The 22,586-nt window shown below is 39.8% G+C and overlaps 1 protein-coding gene across 1 annotated transcript in view; it reads left to right on the top strand.

Moving 5' to 3' along the window:
• Positions 1 to 22,586, top strand: part of ATP8A1 (ATPase phospholipid transporting 8A1) — a 252,807-nt gene that overhangs the window by 69,823 nt on the left and 160,398 nt on the right. The window contains 8 exon segments of the mRNA XM_021101159.1: positions 1,558 to 1,627; positions 4,352 to 4,436; positions 4,439 to 4,478; positions 9,249 to 9,360; positions 10,674 to 10,839; positions 12,037 to 12,164; positions 15,000 to 15,077; positions 15,995 to 16,083. Coding sequence (XP_020956818.1) covers positions 1,558 to 1,627; positions 4,352 to 4,436; positions 4,439 to 4,478; positions 9,249 to 9,360; positions 10,674 to 10,839; positions 12,037 to 12,164; positions 15,000 to 15,077; positions 15,995 to 16,083 — 768 coding nt within the window.

Genomic DNA, 22,586 nt, shown 5'->3' with positions numbered 1-22,586 from the left:
AGTCAAAATATGGCATTGGCATTGTTTATTTAGCATTTGTTTGTCATCATGCTTCTGTATTTTCAGAAGGTGTGTTTTATAATTTTATAAACCATTTTTGTTTCAAATGTATACGTAAATTACAAAGAAGGAGCAAGTGCCAAAACCAAATTACTGTTATGACACTAATAAAAAATAAAACCTTACTTCACTGATAGAGTGAAAATATGAATAATGAAAAACTTATCTGGTCGGGGAAAATTATCAGTCTTTATGGAAGGAAAAAAAAAAAAAAAAAAGCCCGAAGAGAAAAATTGAAGAACTTGCAAAGTTACTTTAATGTGAATCTATAAAATATTTGATTAATGACTATATATTTTCATACTTTTCACAAATCTTCAGGCCATTAAATTAAGCTGTATGCTCATTTCTGAAACTCAAAATAGTCTGCTTGACACATGTAAAATTGGAAGTTGATCAGAAAATTCCAGGTGTTTGTGACTTAGAAATTTCTTTCTTAGAGTACACATGCTTATCAGAAATTAATTACATTCATAGTTACTGATATAATTAATTGAGCTTTATATATAAGTGCTTATATAAAAATAATAATTGATTTCACTTCAGGATGCTTTTCCTTATAGTTGATGATCAGATTATACAGTTGGGCTGCAAACTCACCTGTCTATACTTCTGAGCAAATGTGAAGGGGCAGGTTATAAGACAGTCAAGTGTGTTTACCTGTGAAAAAATTGGAGCACACGGGCCCCTTAGACCAGCCACTGCACACCAAACTTGACCAAAACCCTGCTGCGGGGACCCATAGACTGAATCTTCTAGGTTCATGTCAAAGAGCGATATAGCCAAGTTGGCTCATTTTAGTTTTAGCTTTTGCTGCCACACGAATCTCTGAAGCAACTTTAATGCCACAGAAAAAATAGGGGGAAGAGAGTGTCTACCCACTTTCATTGTAAAATCATGTTTATCTTCACATCATATAAATCTTCCGCCTGTTATTCAGTTTTTTTTAAGTAGCCATAAAAATTAAACATATGGATCATATGATCCTATCCATCTTTTCTAAAGATGCAATACAATACAATCGAAAGATGTCAATGCAAGTTTATAGAAGCAACAATCTGGAATTTTCTAATCAACCACTTAGTCAATTTACATGTGGGCTATGAGCTTGAAATCTCACTTGATATTTCTGAGCTAAAAATATATCTGGACACAAAACTGCTTTACATTTCAGATATAGTCTGTCTTGTGTCTATATGATGAACAATTTAAGTATAATGTGACAAATCTAATTCTTTACATTATCTTGAAGATCAGTACTTGATGTCGGGAAGTTGCTTTGGGGTCCTTCTGGCTGAACAGCTGGTCCAGGATTTGTCATGCATGGGTTCTGCCTCACAGCATTTTGTGGTTAGAATGAAAGACATCCAGAAACTAGGCAACTAAAGCTTTGTTTAGAATGAAAGGCTTCAGTGAGTCTGATAATTTAAATAAGCTATGATTGTTATGCTTTCCTTCCCCCACTAAGTCTTTGTGCTTTTCTATTTTAAACAACAGTGAGCCTCAGGCCATGTGTTACATTGAAACATCCAACTTAGATGGTGAAACAAACCTGAAAATTAGACAGGTAAGATCTAATGTAGGTTTATATAATTATTGGACTTGTATTACACGGAATTGAGAGCTTTGTTGAGGAGGAAGAAAACTTTCCTCTGACCTTCTAGGTTCTTCCATCTGATCTAAGAGTTAAATTGACATGAGACCAATTAACTGGAGAAAATCAAATTTAATTTCATATATATAGGGAACCCCACATACATGAGATAAAATGAGGTATATGGAGTTCCTGTTGTGACTCAGTCATAATGATCCCAACTAGTATCCATGAGGATTCGGGGTCGATCCCTGGCCTCACTCAGTGGGTTAAGGATCCAGCTTTGCCATGAGCTATGGTGCAGGTGGAAGATGAGGCTTGGATCCCATGTTGCTGTGGCTGTGGTATAGGCTGGCACCTGCAGCTTTGATTCGACCCCTAGCCTGGGAACTTCCATATGCCGCACCTGTGGCCCTAAAAAAAAAAAAGCAAAAAATTAAAAAATTAAATAACTAAGGTGTACATACCATCCTGAGCTGGGACTTCCAAGGACAGGGGTCATTCACAAGATCCTAAGAAGAAGGGCAGATGTTTGGTAGTTAGATGCTTGCCCTGCCCGATGGATGGAGCTGCTTAAGTATTTATCCTATTTATAAATACAAGTATAAATGTATCCCTTCTCTGGGAAAAATCCCCAATTTAAATCCTTCTAGGTAGTCTAGGTCGGGGAAATAGTTTCTCTTAAACCCACAGGGTCCCCATTGCCTTGAGCTCAGAGTATCCCTCATGCTCAAGTGGCACATTTGGGGAGGTTTGTTCTGAACCCCTATAGCTTTATTTCTTAGTGTTGTTGTCTTGAATTGAAGCATTTTTGCCCACTTGCAAATACTTTCTCATTGAGCTACTATGAATTGGTTTTATAAACTAGTATAGATAAAAATTATGTAAAACTCAGTTTTACTTGCCTAAATAAATATGAGCCATCATATAGATACTATTTTGTAACATTTTTAATATTTTATGTAATAGCCAACACTAATGATAATATCAGTAGTTCTAAGTGCTTTCACATGTGTTAGTTTTTTTTTTCCTGTTCACTTGGCCCAAATTATTTGGCTTTGCCATATTGAAAAGCCATAGATTCCATTGCTATTCTTAAAGTCATATCTCAAGGAATTGGTTAGATTTCTTCTTCTTCTTCCTCTTCCTCCTCTTTCTCCTCTTCCTCCTCTTCTTCCTCTTCTTCCTCTTCCTCTTCTTCTTCTTCTTGTTTTTTCAGGCCGCAGCTGCAGCATTTGGAGGTTCCCAGGCTAGAGGTAGAATCAGAGCTGCAGCTGCCTACATCACATCCACAGCAACGTGGGATCCGAGCTGCATCTGCAACCTACACCACAGCTCATGGCAGTGCCAAATTCTCAACCCACTGAGGGAGGCCAGGGATCGAACCCAATCCTAATGGATACTAGTCAGGTTCAGAACCTGCTGAGCCACAACAGGAACTCCCAGTTAGATTTCTGTATTTATCTCTCATACCATTCCTAACAGAAAGAGCTGTAAGGTTTTTGTTTTTAAAGTTTCAAAAGGGACTTAAAATGTATTTTCTTGGGGGAGTTCCCATTGTGACTTAGCAGGTTAAGGACCTGACGTTGTCTCTGTGAGGCTACATGTTTGATCCCTGGCCCCACTCAGTGGGTTAAAGATCTGATGTTGCCACAGCTGTGGCATAGGTCACAGATGTGGCTCAGATCTGGCATGACTGGCTGTAGGCCCCAGCTGCAGTTCCTATTCAACCCCAGCCCAGGGAACTTCTATATGCCACAGGAGCCATAAAAAGAAAGAAAGGAAAAAAAAAAAAGATGTATTCTCTTGGGTTCTAGACAAAATGGTGAAAATGACATGTGGGGAGGTCAGGTTGTGGTGGAAGCAGGTCGTGATCGCAGTACCTGAACTTAACCTGCCGCAGGAAAGGAGAGCCACTCAGTTCCAGCCAGATCTCACTGGCCAGACGGACCAACTGTTTTGGAGTATTCCTTCTCAGTGGACTAAAAGAACAAAAACATAACTACTCTCTTTGGGCAGAGATTCTGTTTCTTTCGCATTCCCTTTTCTGAGATTCAGCAGACAGATTTACATGGACTAATATTAAATAATATTAATTTTATTTTTGGAAGCAAACCGTTCTTTGAGGATGTATTTCAAAACATCTTTGCAGACTCACTTATAGTCTCTTTAAGATACTTTAGAACTTTTGCAAAAGCTGCCATATCCTTGTACTAAAATTCTCTGTTCAAGTGAGAGGAAGGTACCCCTAGTTAGCGGTTCATAAAGAGAGTGTTTTATAAGAGGGAGATAACTGCGGAGTTCCTGTTGTGGTGCAGTGGCTAAGGAATCTGACTAGGAACCATGAGGTTGCAGCTTCGGTCCCTGGCCTTGCTCAGTGGGTTAAGGATCTGGCTTTGCCGTGAGCTGTGGTGTAGGTTGCAGACGCGGGTCAGATCCTGCGTTGCTGGGGCTCTGGCATAGGTCAGCGGCTACAGCTCTGATTAGACCCCTATCCTGGGAACCTCCATATGCAGCAGGAAGTGGCCCTAGAAAAGGCAAAAAGACAAAAAAAAAAAAAAAAAGGGGGATAATTGCTTGCAAAACAGTGGGATCCCTTAGATCTTATGGTATGGATGAATTCAGAATTCCCTGCTTCCTCCCACCCTCAAGTTATTTATTAATATACCATTTGCTTATTTAATAATTTCCAAACAGGGCTTACCAGCAACATCAGATATAAAAGACATTGACAGTTTGATGAGACTTTCTGGCAAAATTGAGTGTGAAAGTCCAAACAGACATCTTATGATTTCGTTGGAAACATAAGGCTGGATGGACACAGGTATGTAAAATCAGTCTTTATTAAAACATGGAAGTCACTCTGCTGCCGGGTTTTGCTGACCTTGGTACATACATTCTTGTATTCTGAGTTTGATCACTCAAACCCTTTTTCTGAAGCATTTCCATATTATTTCCGCCCAGAGGTCTTTTGTGAAAATGCCCTTAACCCTATATACACTGTATAGCTAAAGACTTCCTCAGGGTTTCGCCAGGCTGGGAGTTGGATATTTTCAGGGATATGCCAAGCTTCTGGCACATTGTTCAGTGGCTTCTTCTTTGGCCAGAGTACTAATCGAATAGGCTCACCTGTTGGTCTCGATGGCCTGGTCCTTTCCTGTGATCTCTAGATGCCATAAGGACTTCAGACTGTACCCACAAGGGGTTCACTGTGCTGGACAATTTCTTGTCTTCTTTGTGTAATTGCATATGTTCTTTTCCTTTTTTTTTTTTTTTTTTTTAATGATTTCTTTTCCACCATAGTTGGTTTATAGCGTTATGTCAGTTTTCTACTATACAGCAAAGTGACCCAGTCACACACACATATATATATATACATTCTTTTTCTCACAGTATCTTCCATCATGCTCCATAAGTGACTAGATATTGTTCCCTGTGCTATACAGCAGGATCTCATTGCTTACCACTCCAAAGGCAATAGTTTTCATCTATTAACCCCAGATTCCCAGTCCATCCCACTTGCACATGCACTTTTCTGGGCTATGTGAGCTATAGTCATTTTTTTAACAACTGCTTCCTGCCCTTCCCCCTTCCCTCCCCTCCCCTCCTATTTCCTGCCTCTTCCCTCATCTATTCACCCCCAACCAGCAGGCCAGGCCAGTTGCAGATGTTAAGGAGACAGCAATGGACAGAGCAGACAAATATGCCTGACCTTGAGAGCTAACTCTCTTGCAATAAGTGGAGGGCAGAAAGACAAAATAAAATGACACATGAGAAAGTTTTATACCATTTTAGAAAGTGACAAAAATTGGAAAAAAAACACACAGAGTAAGAGAGATCAGGAAGGAATCACTTTGAGTTAATGTGGTAGCAGAAGTAAGTGTTGCTCCATTGAGAAGCTAATATCTAAGCAGAGGTGAGGAGGTGTGAGGAAGTCAGCCATTTGAATACCTGGAGGGAGAGGATTCCTGACAGAAGGAGGAGTTGGTGCAAATTATTAGCTGTATGCTTCCATCATCCGAAAATGGGAAAGTGCCTGGAGTAATTCTGGCATGTCAGGGAGGCCAGCAGGTTTGGAATGGAAGGACCAAGGAACAGAGTCACACAAGAAGGGTTGAGATGTAATAGTGGCCAGACCAGGAAGGCTTGGTGGGCCATTGTAAGGGTGTTATTCTGAGCGGAATGGTGATCCATTAGTGTGTTTTGAGGTACAGTGATCAGCAGTTCAGTTTTGGACTTAGTAAGTTTAGGGTGTCCAAACAGAGGTGTCAAAGAGTCAGTAAAATATATAAGCCTGGAGTTGGGGTAGAAGTCAGGTTCATGAGATATATTTGGGAGGAGTTGGCACAGATGTTTAAGGCCATGAGTGGAACCCGAGAGGATGAAGAAACCGCACCAAGGCCAAGGGAGGCACAAGAGTGGGTCACATGTTGCTCATGGCCAAGTACAATGAAGTCAAGTACAGTGAGTCTGAGCATTAACACTTGGATTTGGCAAGTGGAGATCCTTGAACTCTATTAGGACAGGCAGAGCCTGATGAGAGCAAGTTTGAGATATATTGGAAGAAGAGGAAGTGAAAAATAGACAGGAGTTCCCATAGTGGCACAGGAGAAATGGATCCAACCAGGAACCATGAGGTAGCAGGTTCGATCCATCACCTCGCTCAGTGGGCTAAGGACCTGGTGTTGCCGTGGTTGTGGCGTAGGCCGGCAGCTGTAGCTCCGATTAGACCCCTAGCCTGGGAACCTCCATATGCTGTGGGCGTGGCCTAAAAGACCAAAAAAAAAAAAAAACCCAGAATTATATATTGTTCTAAATGTTTCACAGAGTGCTCTTTCCATGAACATACAGTTATAGACTAATCATAGATTTGGCCATTTATACAAGTAATGTTTCTCGAGTCTGACATTCCTAACTGGCCAGGTTCCATTTCTTATCGGTTCCCCATCAAATCGATGCCAAGCAAATCCACAGCATGAAGGAGAAGCTTTGTGAGGGTGCCAAGATTTGGGAGACAGATAGGATTTATATCATAGGCGTCAATATATGTGAAAGGTGGCAACAGGTATTCGGTATCTTTGTGCTTGTAGCACATTTGACTTTTACCGTAATTACCCAGTATTCTTGGAGCCCCTTAGTTTGGAATGAATGTACTTGGATTCCACTGAGGTTGAGAGTCATTGACTACTGCCAGAAATTTTGGAATTCCAGCTCCAGTGGAAACGAATAACTAATTCTTATTGGGTCCTTGTCTTTGAAAAGTAGTATTTTTTGCTTTTGAAGAGTTTGTACCTAATTCCCATCAATCCACACCGCAAATGCTGAGGTGACAGTTACCGTGTTATACCTCATGGATATATGAGAGGTGGTTGGGGCCCGTGTGCCCCAGAACCTAATCCAGCAGCTTCTCAAGAGCTTTTTTTTTTGGTCACACTTGTGATGTGCAGAAGTTCCCAGGCCAAGGATTGAAGCTGTGCCACAGCAGTGACAACACCAGTGAACCCAAAATCTTGAGACATATACTTGAGGGGTTCCCTTCTAGATGGGTCTGAAAGGCATGTTGTGCATGAAGAATGCGAGTTATGGTCGCTGTGTTCTTCTAAATTGGAATATATTGGAATACACCAATTCTAAGGATTTACTCAGTTCATTGGAAGGTTTTTTGGGAGTTTTTTTTTTTTGTTTTTTTGGTTTTTAGGGCCACACTTGCAACATTTGGAGGTTCCCAGGTAAGGGTCAAATTGGAGCAATAGCTGCTGGCCTACACCACAGCCATAGCAACGCAGGATCTGAGCCATATCTGCGACCTACACCACAGCTCATGGCAACGATGATCCTTAACATACTGAGCAAGGCCAGGGATTGAACCCACAACCTCATGGTTACTGTGGGATGCATTTCTGCTGTGTCACAATAGGAACGCCTCTCCTTGGAAGATTTTAGGTGTTGTTATTATGCACCTGTCTGGATTGATTTCACCTGAGCCAGTGACATTTGTGTAGGTCTTAGAAGAAGGTTTCAGGCCCAAGCTACTACTGGCTTAGACACCTGTTAGATTATAAAAGCCCATCAGAGATGAAAGCTTCTATCTTGCTTCGCCTCCTCTGACACATAAATTCTGTGTTTCTGGAGATCTTTCTTGGTGGAGTCGCTTCCTGCTTTTTCTGGAAATTTTCTTTCTTTTTTTTTTTTTTTTAGTTTTTCTCTATATTTGACTTTTTTGCTTATTTTATCAGTAAAATGAAGAATTAGTACTAGGAATCTTGAGCCATTAAATGAATAAGGTAGATTTCCATCATAAGTCCCACAATCTTTGTGACAGTTCGCACTCTTCTGGTAGGTCTATGAGAGAAGAACTGGCTTTTTTTCATGAAAAATGTGGTTAAAATGATATGGAATGGAGAGTCTTAGTTTGCTGTCATTTCAGAGGGACATTTAAGACTTTTCAAAGATTACCACTATTGGAAATGTATTCACAGTTCTTGGAAAATTAATCTTCAGTACAATAAAACACATGTCCTGGAGATTTTAATACAGTCTTAATCTCTGGAGGGTAGGGACGGCAATGCAAGTATATGATGAGATCTGTGTATGTATCATCTTGTGATTTTTTGAACCTTTATTGTTATTTTTTTTTATTTTTTATTATTTTTTATTTTTTTGTCTTTTTGCTTTTTCTAGGGCCACTTCCCGCGGCAATGGAGGTTCCCAGGCTAGGGGTTTAATCGGAGCTGTGGCCGCTGGCCTATGCCAGAGCCACAGCAATGAGGAATCTGAGCCAAGTCTGCGATCTATACCACAGCTCACGGCAACACCAGATCCTTAACCCACTGAGTGAGGCCAGGGATTGAACCTGCAACCTCATTTTCCTAGTCAGATTTGTTAACCACTGTGCCACAACAGGAACTCCTTTTGAACTTTATTGTGTACAAAGCTATTTTTAATTTAAAGGAAGGTGGAGGAAGGGGAACAGATCCCTAATGTCACCACGTCCAAATATCTCAGAAACATATGTGTACTTACTAAGTTAGAAGACATCTTCACAGGTTTGAGAATTAGCCTGTGAATTCCATAGTGTTGCCTACCGAGTTGGACAATGAAGTTTTAGGAAGTTACTGGTTTGGTGGTAAGGGGAAGCAATGGAAACGCTTCCCTCCGGCTGTCCTCATGTATGAAAATTATTCTTCTTGGTAGGAAAATAATGACTCTTCTAAAAATAAAGCAGGACTTCCCGTTGTGGCTCAGTGGAAACGAATCTGACTAGTATCCATGAGGATGCAGGTTCGATCCCTGGCCCCTAGTGAGTTAAGGACCTGGTGTTGCCATGAGCTGTGGTGTAGGTCACAGAGGCGGCTCAGATCCCAAGTTGCTGTGGCTGTGGCCTAGGCCAGCAGATGCAGCCCCAATTAGACCCCTAGCCTGGGAACCTCCATATGCAGCAGGTATGATCCTAAAAAGGCAAAAATAAATAAAAATAAAGTAAATGTGAGAAGGGTTATCTTCACAACAGAACCTTTCTTGGAACTATATGGTGACTATAGAGTTCTGAAACTTGGGAAAGTGTCGTTTCTAATGTCCATGTGATCTGTCATAGCACTGTCCCCCTGGGAGCAGATCAGATTCTTCTTCGAGGCGCTCAATTGAGAAACACACAGTGGGTTCACGGAATAGTTGTCTACACTGGACACGACACCAAGCTGATGCAGGTGGGATTTTTATCTGTGAAAACCGTTTGGATCTACGTCTTTGAAAAATGTACTCTTAGTAGCTCTCGGTGCTATAGTCGCAAACATAACAGGCCATCTGTCACAGATCCTTGAGCGCCACACGCTACATCCAGAATCTCATTCTTTGGTGAATGGGGCTGTGAAATGGCTCACTCCAAGCAGGAACACTAGAAAGTTCCACTGACATCACCAACATGAACACCTAATGATTTTGTATAGTGGTCCATTGGAAGCATTTGCTGACTAGAGCAATAATTGGGACAAATTGTTTGTGTAACAGTGAGTGAGTGCTCTGCATTAAAGTATTTGAATTGTATTTAATACAGTAGTCACATTTTAGAACTTCTCTTTATTTTTCTATAAAATTAAAAGAACTCGTGAGTCAAATGTTGACTACTTTACACAGCAGTTTTTATGCTAAGCTGTTTTTAATCAACTTTAATCCTAGCACTTGTAATGTTTACATTGCCTGTGGATGCCCTTCTCTCCATTATAATATCATGAGTGTTCAGTGGTTGGATGGGTGTGGGAAATTCAGTGTTAAGATGTTAAATGAAAATCTGCTCTAAGGACCAATAACTTTTTACATTGTAAAGGCACAAAGATGTCATCAGTAGGCAAGCAGGACTGCTGTTAACGATTCTACCCCTAACTGTTCTATAAATTCTATGTCATCATTTTGTATTGATTTTGACATTTACGTTTCTGTTCTATGATGCTTTGTTAGCAAAGATCTAGCATCATCACTTTTTAATCATTAAGTTTAGCTAAGAAACTTGCCTCTGATAGCCAGCACTACTTTGACTGCTGCTGTATTTAATAAAACATCTACTAAATGCCACCAGAAATCTGGAAGCCAGAGATCCTTTAAAGGTTGCCTTCACAGTTTGGAATGTCCAGTTCTCTGCTGTGGGTGCCCAGGCCACCTTCTCTGCCTCTTTTCCAGAGCTGAGATGCTAGATGCTCTAGTCTACCCTGTTTACTTACGTAGTCAAACAAGGCATCGTTCGTCTTCCTGCCACAAGCAAAAGCTGTGTCTACAAAAATGTCCTTCTCTTCTTTCCTATTGTTTTACATCCGAGAAAAAGGATGGTGTGAGACAGTATAGAGAAGAGGTGGTTCACTTTGACAGCTTATTGCATCTATAACTATTTGCCACATAATTTTCATGTGTTGACCCATGTCTAGATTTTGAGTGGCGACTTCTTTGTCAACCTGACCCCCGTACTGGATACATATTACTAAATCCTTGGTACACATTTCTTATTACACATTTTTCATTTCTTTTGCAGAATTCAACAAGTCCACCCCTTAAACTCTCAAATGTAGAACGGATTACAAATGTACAAATTTTGATTTTGTTTTGTATCTTGATTGCCATGTCTCTTGTCTGTTCGGTGGGCGCAGCCATTTGGAATCGAAGACATTCTGGAAAGGACTGGTATCTCAATCTAAACTGTGAGCATTCAAGTGCTTATTGGACTTATTTTTTTTCTGTCTTTGAAATATGTATTTTGCAAATGACCTTGGCGTTTCCCATTTCTGAAAAGAAAGACTTGTTGCCAGGATAACTGGGCATTTAATCTTTAGTTTCCCATGCAGTTTCCAGCAAAAGTAAGTGAAATGCTAGCATCTCTAAAATTTCAACATCTTAAAAATATAGGGAGCACTCCAAAGTAGTGTAAAATGTTGTTTTATTCATGTTATTTTAATTTTATTAATGTATTCTTTTAAAATATTTTGACACAAATAGTGACGTGGCTATGTAAAGAAAGCAGATCGAGTATACTTAGAGCACCAAAAAGTATTTTGCATGTTTTTTAAATGTACGAAGTGACTTTCATTCAGATTTATGAATGCATTGAAGTCGGGGTTGATGATCATCTTGTTAGGGAAAGTGTTTAAGCAGTTTCCTTTTGGAGCATTTATCTTTTTACCGAATATTTCTGGGAAGTAAGTTTACATTTCCTTCTGATGAGCACCAAACCAATAAGTAATTTCCAAGTGTGTGAAAACAAATTCTAGTCAAATTTTATATCAAAACTATTTTTTCAGCTGTTTTTATATATTGATTTAGCTTTGCATCCAAGGTGCTTTTTTTTTTTTTAAGTGTCATTGGTTTGCTATGTCAACATGAGAACTATTATTACATTAATGAAGAGAAAGAATATAATTTACCTAGGGCAGAATTTGCCTAGGGTTCAGCACTATATTGTTTTTGCCATTTGGGTTGGTTTTGCTGCTATTGCTTTGTTTCTCTGCTTAAGACAGACTTCAAACTGGAAATGTTTTTCAAAATTTTATGTAGAAGTGATTCTGTTCTACCCAAGTGAGATTTTACATTTATAAACCCTCAGTTCTCCTGCTCATATTTCTAAACATCGTGTTTGGAATGGATTTGAAATACTTGGTGGTACTTTCTCTTTTTAGTGCCATAATGCAGTTCTTAATAGGATAAACAAGGTGTGGGACACCAATAGGGCTGTTCCATCTTAAAGAATGTATTTGAGAATAAGGATGTGTTATCAGCACAGTATTCCTCCCAAACTTTCCAGATATACTGTATAATAGGGAAAATTCTTGTGACACTAATGTTTGGTCAGTGCAAGTAAAACATATAACTGTAAATGACTTTCTTCTTACCTCCCCCAACAGATGGTGGTGCCAATAATTTTGGACTGAATTTCTTGACCTTCATTATCCTTTTCAATAATCTCATTCCCATCAGCTTGTTGGTTACATTAGAAGTGGTGAAATTTACCCAGGCATACTTCATAAATTGGGTAAATATGACTTATTCCTTATTATTATGACTTTTCCATTACACTACACATACATTTTGTCTTCTTTCCTTGATAGGGTCTTTTGATTTTGAGAAAAAAAAATCTTAATTCTGTCTTGCTTTTTATTGACTATAAAACAACATTTCAAAATATTTGTGTGCCTAATATAATACATGTGACATGTGAAGATCATAAGAAAGTCTCTCATCTCAGGATCACATGCATTTGCAGACCAGACATGCAAGAGAAAATAGGTCTATAATTTGAGGAAACCTAGTTTTGGTTCCGTAGGGGTCTTGGGGAAAAAGAGATCTATTTAGAGTTTAGAGTTAAGATACCTGATTTTAGTTCTAATTCTGTAATTTCCTCACTGTGTGAACTTTGCTGAGCCACTTGACTTCTTTGAGACGTATTTTCTTGGACAATCACGTGGGAGTAATAGAACATGCGTTACCCGCATCTCCAAGTGGTTATATGGATCAAAGGACTCTCGAGACAGAGCAGAGAGCTTCAAAATAATTGAGCCCTGTAGAAATAATACCATATTCGAGACTTGTAACAACCAGGCTGTCATGTTTTATACACCCATGTGGTTTATTTTTCAATACTGTAAATAATTAAGACTGGCTTGAATTTTTATTCTTAATTTTTTTAAACTTGGAAGAGTATGCTGGACATCTGTTTCCTCAATGTCCCACTTCTAAAATATATTATTCTTCTTCAGTTAAATTTCAGTTATTTTTACCAAAGTTAAAATGAATGAATTTATGTAAATTAAGTCTTTAAGCCAAATTTCTCAGTAAGTTTAATTTTCTTCTTTATTCTGAGAAATTCTGGTCTTTGAATTTAAAAAAATTTTTGTTATGATTGATTTATAATGTTCCATCAATTTCTGCTGTACAGCAAAATCAGTCATACATATATATATATAGACACTCTTCTCACATTATCTTCCATCATGTTCTATTACAAGTGATTGGATATAGTTCCCTGTGCTGTACAGTAGGACCTCATTGCTTATCTATTCTAAATGTAGTAGTTTGTATCTACTAATCCCAAATTCCCAGTCCATCCCACTCCCTCCCTTCCTCCTTGGCAACCTCAAGTCTGTTCTCCATCTCTGTGAGTCTTTTCTGTTTTGTCGATAGGCTCATCTGTGCCATATTTTAGATTCCACATATAAGTGATAGCATACGATATTTGAAAATTTTCAATGCACACAACACTAGGATTTTTTAAAATATGCTACTTTTGCAACTCTTTGTTTTCTTTCCATGGTAAATGATCCATTTCAACCATCAATCTAAATTCATAAAATAAGATGATAATCTCTCAATACGGTTAAAATTTATGGAAGGTTTTCCACTTATAGAAATAATAACTCACTATGAATATTAAAAAACTAGTCAGTCATTTATTTTTTACTTAGATTTTTCAGAAGTAATATTTGCTTCAAATAATAATGTAATTTTAGTGTTGGATGAACCCAGGAGGCTTATGCTTTTCAACTGCCTTTCTAACATCCAGAGATTTTCTAGCATTCCCTGACACATCTTCCCTTACCAGGCAGCTTCTTTCTGTGTGAAAATGAGATTAGCAACTGCCTCTCTTTGATTCTGGTTCTTCCAGTAGATCTTTTATGAAAATGTCTAATCTTGTTTGCAAATGACAGCCTTGCAAAATATTCGAACTTAGCTATCATGCCTCTTCTTCTCGTGTCCCTGCGCCCCAAGTAAATAGAACTAAATATCATCCGTCTGTCTCTTTATGTTTTTCATTTGATGTGATTTCCAAGTTAATCCTCATTAATCCACATTGCCCATTTGTTTACTATTCCTCTTAAAACAAGGCATCTACAACTCAACAGCCTTTTCTAGGTAATTTTTCCAGAGGTTTAAAGTCTTAGTTATTGGAGCACTGTTGAGTTGCTGTTATCTTAGCTCACACGAAGCATTGTGTCGACACTGCAGGAAGCACTTCATATACATTATCTTATTTAATCCTTATAATAATAGGTCACTGACAAGGCCTGCTTGTCAACCCAGGTCCCGAAGTCAGTGGTGCTGCAGAAATAAGAAGAAAGAGACAAAGAAATAGAGTGGGGATCAGGGGGCTACCGCCTTCAAGAGGCCATAGCAACCCTCTGAGCCAATTCATGGTTTTTACTTACTATTTTCTACTTCCTTGTATGTGCAGGGGATATATCGGTATTTTACTTCAAACAGATTGGAAGCAAGACAGGCTAGGACAGGCATTCCTAAGCACATAAAGTAATCATAAATGCTTTAGCCCTCCCAGGCCGTAATTTGTTGTTTGCTTCAAGTCATCTATGGCCTCTCCCAAAATCCCCAAGGCTCCAGTCCTGAGAATATCAGAGCAGATGGTTTTCCATCAGCAACATCAGTGCTTCAGCAATCTTGTTTTCAAGATGCCATTCTTTGATGTTGTTCTCATTCCTTTTGCCTCAAGGTCATGAGAGAGTCACAAGACTTTGTAAAGTATAGACTGACCTCTATACTGTGGCGCCAGTCTTTTCTTTCCATTCTTTGTCACGTCGCATAGTCATGCCTCCAACAGGTCACCTATCTAGAAACAGTGGAGTGATAGTAAACCAGGATTGCCTGATTCCAGAGATAGGCTCTAACTACCACGTTGTTCTGCCCTTGCTGTAAAATAGGATATTCTGTATGGAGTACTTTATAGGAAATCAACTGAAGTGGTATGGGGGTGGCGAGAGGTGAGAGTTACATACATAACTCACCAATTAAATAAAATTGTGTTCAATCTCTCATTACCAACTATAGTCAATGATTTCTTTTTTTTTTTTTTTTAAAGGATCTTGACATGCACTATGAACCCACAGATACTGCTGCTATGGCTCGAACATCTAATCTGAATGAGGAACTTGGCCAGGTAAATTACATTTCTTATTGAGAGGTTGAATTGGAAGTCAAGATTTGGTATAAATTCTGCCCTATGTGGCAACTTCAGATAAATTGACAGCTCCTAATTTTCCATTTTTTGATTGATTGGCCTAAATACATGTTAGTACCTATCAATTTTCGTTTTTAGTGAATGAACATTTAAAGCATATTTTGTTCTCAGGATATCACACAGAGGGATGTCCTTCAGTATATAATCTGACTAGTATGTAAAGTATTGACTGTTATTGAGTTACAAACTCCTGGTATTAAAATTGTTCATAGCTTTTATCCAAAAAGGAAGGAGAAAGTAAAGTGTATCAGTGAATTGTGTAAGTTAAACAGGAATTTCAGATTTATAGTTCATACCATATTGACAGGTATGTATATATTTATAATTCATTCACACATACTAGCTGAGAAAGAATTCTTTTTTGCACCATTGCCATTTGCTTTAAGTAGCATTTAAGCCAGAATTATCTTTTTCGTACCAATTCAGATGTTATGTGAAGTTAATTTTAATTCCATGCTATAGCAAATTCCTATGTTTGTTATGTTGAGAAATGTTTATAGACGATTATGCTCTGTATATGTTAAGTAGCTTTAGTGGTACTTCTAGTGGAAATTCAGACCATATGAAGACAGATTCTATATGAGTGTAGTTTTTCTGATACCTTGAGAGACTTTAGTTTTCATATGTGATTCATTGCTAAAATGTTAAGAGAAATGAATGAAATTATTCTTTAATGATGTACAGAAAGTAGTCAGTTAATAGCATTCTTTGTGCCCCTACGATGTAACAAAATTGATGAAAAGAATAATGTAAGGGTTTTTTTTTCCCCTTTCTATAAAAGACTGGCTTTAAAAGACTTCTAAAATTTTAATGAGAAATGTTAAACTTTTTTTTAGGTAAAATACATATTTTCTGACAAAACTGGTACTTTGACATGCAATGTAATGCAGTTTAAGAAGTGCACCATAGCTGGAGTTGCTTATGGGTGAGTTTTTTTCCTTATAGCTGGAGTATGATATACACATTTAATTAGTGCTAACAGTTTGGTATGATTTGAGGAGTTCTTATTAGGGGAAGTTTTTATTTCTTTTAACCTGGAAGCTACTTGTATTTTAACATACATGTACATTTGTGTTTTATAGCTTGGTATTGCTTTTCATTTGGAATTCCCTATGAGACAGGGGCTCTTCCCAGTAATATTTCAGTGCTTAGTGTCTCTGGCTCTGGTAATAAGGTACACATACACTTCCTCTCCATTGCCATAAAGTTGGAGTACAGCCTGCATGTGGTAATGAAACTGACAGCGTTAATGGCCTGAATGTAGCCAGAACACAGAGTGGAACTTGAACTCATATGCTGCAAATTGAATCCAGCCAAAACCCAGATTGGGACTTGAACCCATGGTTTTAAATTAGAATCACTCACCCAGTGTCTGGACTCACTGAGGTTTAGGTTCTTCATGTGTCCCAGAAGAAGGAATTCAGCGAGAGACAAAGAGATAGGCAAGAAATAGATTTACTTTTAAGAGATGAAGCAGGCAGGCACGGAAGCTCTACCCCGAGGATCCAGTGGGCTACAGTTTTATCATCCAAGGGGAGTGGGGGCGGAAAAGATCACCTCTTCCTCCTTCTTTGAGCAGTAGCTCCTCTTTAGTATCCCTTAAGGTGTGTATTCAAATCAGAAGAAGGGCAGTCCTCAAACTCCTGCCCTTGGTCTGACTCCAAAGGCAGACCTCAGCCCATCCCCCACCAATGTCTCCTGCCTCCACTAGGCGAGCAAACCTGCCTCATTCTGATGGCTTTTTCCAGCAATTTATTAACTTACAGTGATCTCCCAATATCCCCCTAGATTTCCCTCTCTATCTAAGATCCTTTATTGGGACTTCTGCAACTACCTGTGCCTACTCCATTCCCTATCAGTAAGACAAACACGATGTGTCCTTGGGCAGTTTTCAAGTTAAAATGTTGTTGTTTCTCTGATAGGTATCCCTTTGACTTCTTGTTATCAGCTCTCCTCTTTGGAGAGCAGTCTCAATTTCTGATGACAGAAGGAGGTGGGGACAGGAAACTGTCGCCTAAAAAAATACAACCCGAAAGTTGAGAATTAAGCTTTGTGTGGGGTGAAATTAGGATTTAAGCCCAGGAGACAGCATCTCAGGTAGCTTCGAGAACCCGATCCGAGGAGGCTGCGAGGGGGGGAGCTAGAATGTGTGAGTTTTGCAACCATGGGAAGGTAGTAGGAACAAAAGATGTACAGATAACCAGATTGACAGGAGACCATTTCTATGAAGACTGAAAGGTCTGGGCTTACTGGAATCACGCCTTTGATGTGCCTTCCTGAGTTCCCTCAGGGCTCCTTGGCCCACCCTGGGGAGTGGCTCTTCTCACAGGTGACCCTGACATCTTTTGTTTTGCCCACTAACTACAGCCCAGGAGGCATTATTTCAGATAGTTCTGAAATACAGCCCCAAAGGGGAGAGGGAAACTATCAAGATATAAGTCATAAATAAAAGTGAAGGGGGGTGGTGCCTGCAGCCATGCACATATCTTAGAGATGATTTCTGCTGGTCTCCTGAAGATATGAGTCATCGTTGACGGATTTTAGTGTTTTTCTAGGCATGAGGAGATGCAAGAATTGGGTTCATAAAATCTTCTCTCTGAAGGTCCATTTGTCCAGTTTTCCCAGAGCACAGAGTGCCTCCCTCCTGGTCTCCACCCTGAGCACCACAAGGGGGGTGCTGCGGGTCCGCAGCTGCAGTGGCTTCTGTTTTACTCACGTAGAGGCTGATGGCAGATGCCATGCTTCACTTCACAAAACTCTAAAGTCTGGGGGCTAACCGATGCCCGAAAGATGTTACCGGAATCTGGTTCTCATTCATGCAAAGAATGAACTCTGTGAACACACAGGCAGCAAGCAACCAAAGCCTTTATTACAGGAAAGCAAATAGCTCCCAGGGCTGCTGGGAGGAGGGAGAAGAGCCCCCACTCCCTATTGTCTTACAGGGGCTTTTACATCTTAAAGATGGAGGGGGTACCAACGTGGGGTCCAGAAAGATGTTTTTTCCCATTGGCCTTGCCCAGTTACCTAGATCAGTCCTTGTCCAATAGGGGTCGTAGGGTGGAAATGTCCTGTAAGTTTTTTGATGGTTTCTTTGCCCTTTTCTTCCATAAACCAAGTCACAGGGGATTAGGGATTAATGTCCACCTGGGTGTAGGTACACTTGCAATAGTAAACAAGTCCTGTGGGGATGTTACTCCCAGGAGCCCTTAAGCCAAACCATTGGCCATAGCAAAGGATGCATCGAAGCACAGGCTCCTGCACTGACTACCTGAGTTATTATTCTGCCTCATAACAAATATCCTCAATTATTTTTATTAGGCTCTTCATATCCTTTAGAATGTGCTTATTGAACACCCCTTTTTTCCCCTTACTTCCAGGTATGCTTACCTAAACTGTTCAAAAGCCTTCTTTTTTAAATCCTTTCTAGGGTAATGTGAGAAAATTAATTTTTACGTTTCCTAAAAAGGCATGATCAGAAGGGAAACATACTCCTGGTTGATTGACCTTGGCCTATTATCAAATGTTTCAATGATCTTGATCTGCAAGTGAAACTGGCAAATCTTGGTGTTTTAACCATGTAAGCAAGGGACTTGCTTTTAGGTTTTTTGGCTTATACCCTCCCCTTTCCCCACTCGTACTGTTGCCGAAGCTCTGGCCTCTGTCTGCCATTGCTGAATAGAAAGGTGGAGGCAGAATTTTGGGTGAAAGAGAAAAAGATAGCTTTATTGCTTTGCCAAGCAAAGGGGGCCATAGCAGGCTAATGCCTTAAAGACTGTGCCTCCCTTGGGAGAGATTAGGGGGAGTTTTAGCGTGGGCAGTGGAAAAATAGGACTGTAGGTAAGGATCTAGGTAGAGGCAAGCTTGTATTGTCTTTCAAACTGGCAGCTGGTGTTTAGTGGCCCCCGGGGCTGGTTTCTGGTGGTCCTTCTCCCTGGAATGAAGGTTGCTTCATCAAGTAATTCTTCCATTTGTTGGGGGTTTTAGTTCTGCTAAAAGTCTTAAAGATGATTTTTTGTTTTTTGTTTTTTTTTTGCTTTTTAGGGCCATACTCACGGCATGAGGAGTTTCCCAGGCTAGGGGTCTAATTGGAGCTGCAGCCGCCAGCTTATACCACAGCCACAGCAAGGCAGGATCCGAGCCACATCTGTGACCTACACCACAGTTCACGGAAACATGGATCCTTGACCCACTGAGCAGGCCAGGGATTGAACCCACAACCTCATGGTTCTAGTCGATTTGTTTCCACTGCACCAAGAAGGGAACTCCTTAAAGATGTTGTTACACATATTCCTTGAGGAAAAACCAGGATCCTGCCCCAAAGTTGCATTATTGTCTCTTGACTGCTCCTCCCTGTTCTCTGCATCCCCTCCCTTCCCTGATTAGCCACTGGCCTTTGGAATTCAGGGAAGGTCCTGGAGGCTGAAGCTTATTCCTAAAAACAAGAAATGGAGGACCCAGGAAGGCTTGTGTGCCCAGGAGCTGTACAGGGCCCTACTTGGTTCACATACTGTTTCTAAGCAGTCAGTATAAAAATAGGGTGCTCTATTGTGAAAATGCCTTTAGTTAAAATTGTAATAACCACTTGGTAAAATTTCTAAAAGCATGTGGTTATTCTCGTACATGAGGTCTACCAAGAGAATAGATGGAGGCAGAAATTCCTATTCTTTGGGTGAGCAGCGAGTGTAGTGAAAAGTGACTTCCAACTATGTGTGTAAATGAAGCTAAAAAAAGACATTTGACTGAATGGCTTTTTTTTTACACTGTAGGGACAGGCTGCTAATTTAAGAAACATGTTCCCATTTCCAGGGCTGGATGTCACTTTGCATCTTCCCTCTTTATGTGAAGATCTCTTGATTCCCTGGACCACAGAGGCCTTCCTCTCTCCCACCCCCAGTTGTGACAGGCCACTTCTTTGTTATGCCGCTGGTGTAGGAGACATTTTCCACTTGTATATTCAACCCACAGTTATCCCAGATGAAAGAACAAAAAGCCTGTTGATTCTAGAGTTTGTTGCATTATACTTGATCACAGATTTATGGTAACGTTTGATTTCTATACAAATTTTGCATTCATTCACAAATGGTTTTTTAGAGGGATCTATTTGGTAAATTGACATCCTTTTTACTTTGTCCAATGTCCAGTTGAATAAGCAGGTTCTTCAGGTTAGCAATTATTGATTGCGAATTTATCAGAACAGAAAACTAGAATGATTTCACAGTGTTCTTTTCTCTTGCATTCTGTAAGGTTTTTTCTTATTCCTGGAACATGTCCTTAAACACTTATAGGAGTAGTTCTAAAGAACAGTGTTCTTCCTGGGTCAGTTGGTGATATTGTCATTAACAATTAGCTATTATAAGAGAGTGAGTGGGTTTGAGACTGGCAAATATTAAAGTAGTATTAGAAGTTAAGTATTTCATCATCAAGATTAGGTTTCCAATGAAACAAATTTCCTCCTGGGAAAATAACATTTTTTAACAGTGAGGTGCAGTTGTTAAGACATGAGTTCTGGTCCTCACTTTGTCAATAATTTACCATGTGATCCTGTGGTGACTATTCCACACTCTTTAAAATGAGACCCGATGATCTCCAAGAGTCTTCTGCAGATATAAAATTCTAACAGGTTTAGAAATTTAGAAATAGGAAGTCTTTCTTTGTCTTTTTTTTTTTTTTTTTTTTGTCTTTTTGCCTTTTCTTGGGCCGCTCCCGTGGCATATGGAGGTTCCCAGGCTAGGGGTCGAATCAGAGCTGTAGCCGCCAGCCTACGCCAGAGCCACAGCAACTTGGGATCCAAGCTGCGTCTGTGACCTACACCACAGCTCACAGCAACGCCAGATCCTTAACCCACTGAGCAAGGCCAAGGATCGAACCCACAACCTCACAGTTCCCAGTCGGATTGGTTAACCATTGCGCCACAACGGGAACTCCTCTTTGTCATTTTTAACAGTGAAAACAGAAATATGTTTCTTCTTTGGATAATGCGTCATGTGTTTTCAAGAACACCAACAGCCATGTTGAGTGAAACTAGTTGCTCAACCACTTCCAGGGTGCTGTCCTTTTAGGATCCTTAACCCTGACTGCGTTTTTATCAACATCCCCTCCCTGAAACACTCCTGATGGGCAGTTGGAATGTCCGCATTGTGGAGAATTGTTGGTAATATGTAGAAATCATGAGACTCAGGCTGCTCAGGTGGTTACCGTAGAAGAGATACGTGGCTGTTATTTAATTCTGCCGAACTCTACCAGAAAAAGTAATTCCTGAAAACTACCCTTCCTTGGAAATTTCCTCGAGGCACCCTTGGGTTATAGGAACTCAGAGATGGGGACAGAAATGGCTACACTGTCCTGTGTGCCTTGTAACAGGGTTTAACATGTGTTTAACATGAGGAACTGTTACTATGTGCACTGCCAGCTCCAGCAGAGGAAAGCATGGTGGTTATCTCCTTAGAATGTGGCAAAATAGGAGTTCCTGTGGTGGCGCAATGGTTACAAATCCCACTGGGAACCATGAGGTTGCGGGTTCGATCCCTGGCCTTGCTCAGTGGGTTAAAAGATCCGGTGTTGCTGTGAGCTGTGGTGTAGGTTGCAGACGCGGCTCAGATCCCGAGTTACTGTGGCTCTGGCATAGACTGGTGGCTGCAGCTCCAATTCGACCCCTATCCTGGGAACCTCCATATGCCGTGGGAGCGGCTCAAGAAAAGGCAAAAAGACAAAAAAAAAAAAAAAAAAAAAGAATGTGGCAGAATAAAGGAAGAAACTCAAACGTTCATATACGAACCAATGCCTTTGAGGTGTCAATATCAGACCTGATTTTCCTTAAGCATCTTGAAGGAAATAAAGCCTCCTTTTACCCTAGATAGAATCAAAGGTGAACTCTGTTGGCTTTGATCAGTTTGAAGGACAAAACTTGGAAGTCTCTTGATAGCACCATATTTGCCTGGTTCTGTGTATTCCATAGGGTCATAGGAAGAAACTATTTAACACTTAAAACACTGCTCCAAAAATTTTGTCTTAGTAAGTTTTTTTCTCATTTCATATAACCTTGGCCCCAAATTGGATTTATGATGGGCACTAAAGTAAAATGATTTGTACACACTTAGCAACCATGGTTATTTTATAGAGATTGACTTTGCCAGAAATGCTGCTATGCTTAAATCTGTTAGTTGTTTCACTAGATTTTTTTGTTGTTGTTCAATGTAAATAGTGATGTCATAGTTGTAAATTTCACTTTTTTACAAACTAGAAATTCTACCATTAACTATTTATTAAAGTATCATTTCAGAAAATTTCTTCTTGTGGGGAATAATTCAGTTTTGTCATGGTTACTTGAAAATACCAGGAATAAGAAAGGAGGCTTTTATGTGCAGTGACTAGAATTCTGAATACAGTGAATATTCTGGACCACAATCCTAAGTACCAGCTTTGTTGATA

Source organism: Sus scrofa, chromosome 8 (genome assembly GCF_000003025.6).
Source record: "Sus scrofa isolate TJ Tabasco breed Duroc chromosome 8, Sscrofa11.1, whole genome shotgun sequence".
NCBI lineage: Eukaryota > Metazoa > Chordata > Mammalia > Artiodactyla > Suidae > Sus > Sus scrofa.
The sequence above is the reverse complement of the archived record's forward strand: the minus strand, read 5'-3'. Positions and strand labels throughout refer to the sequence as shown.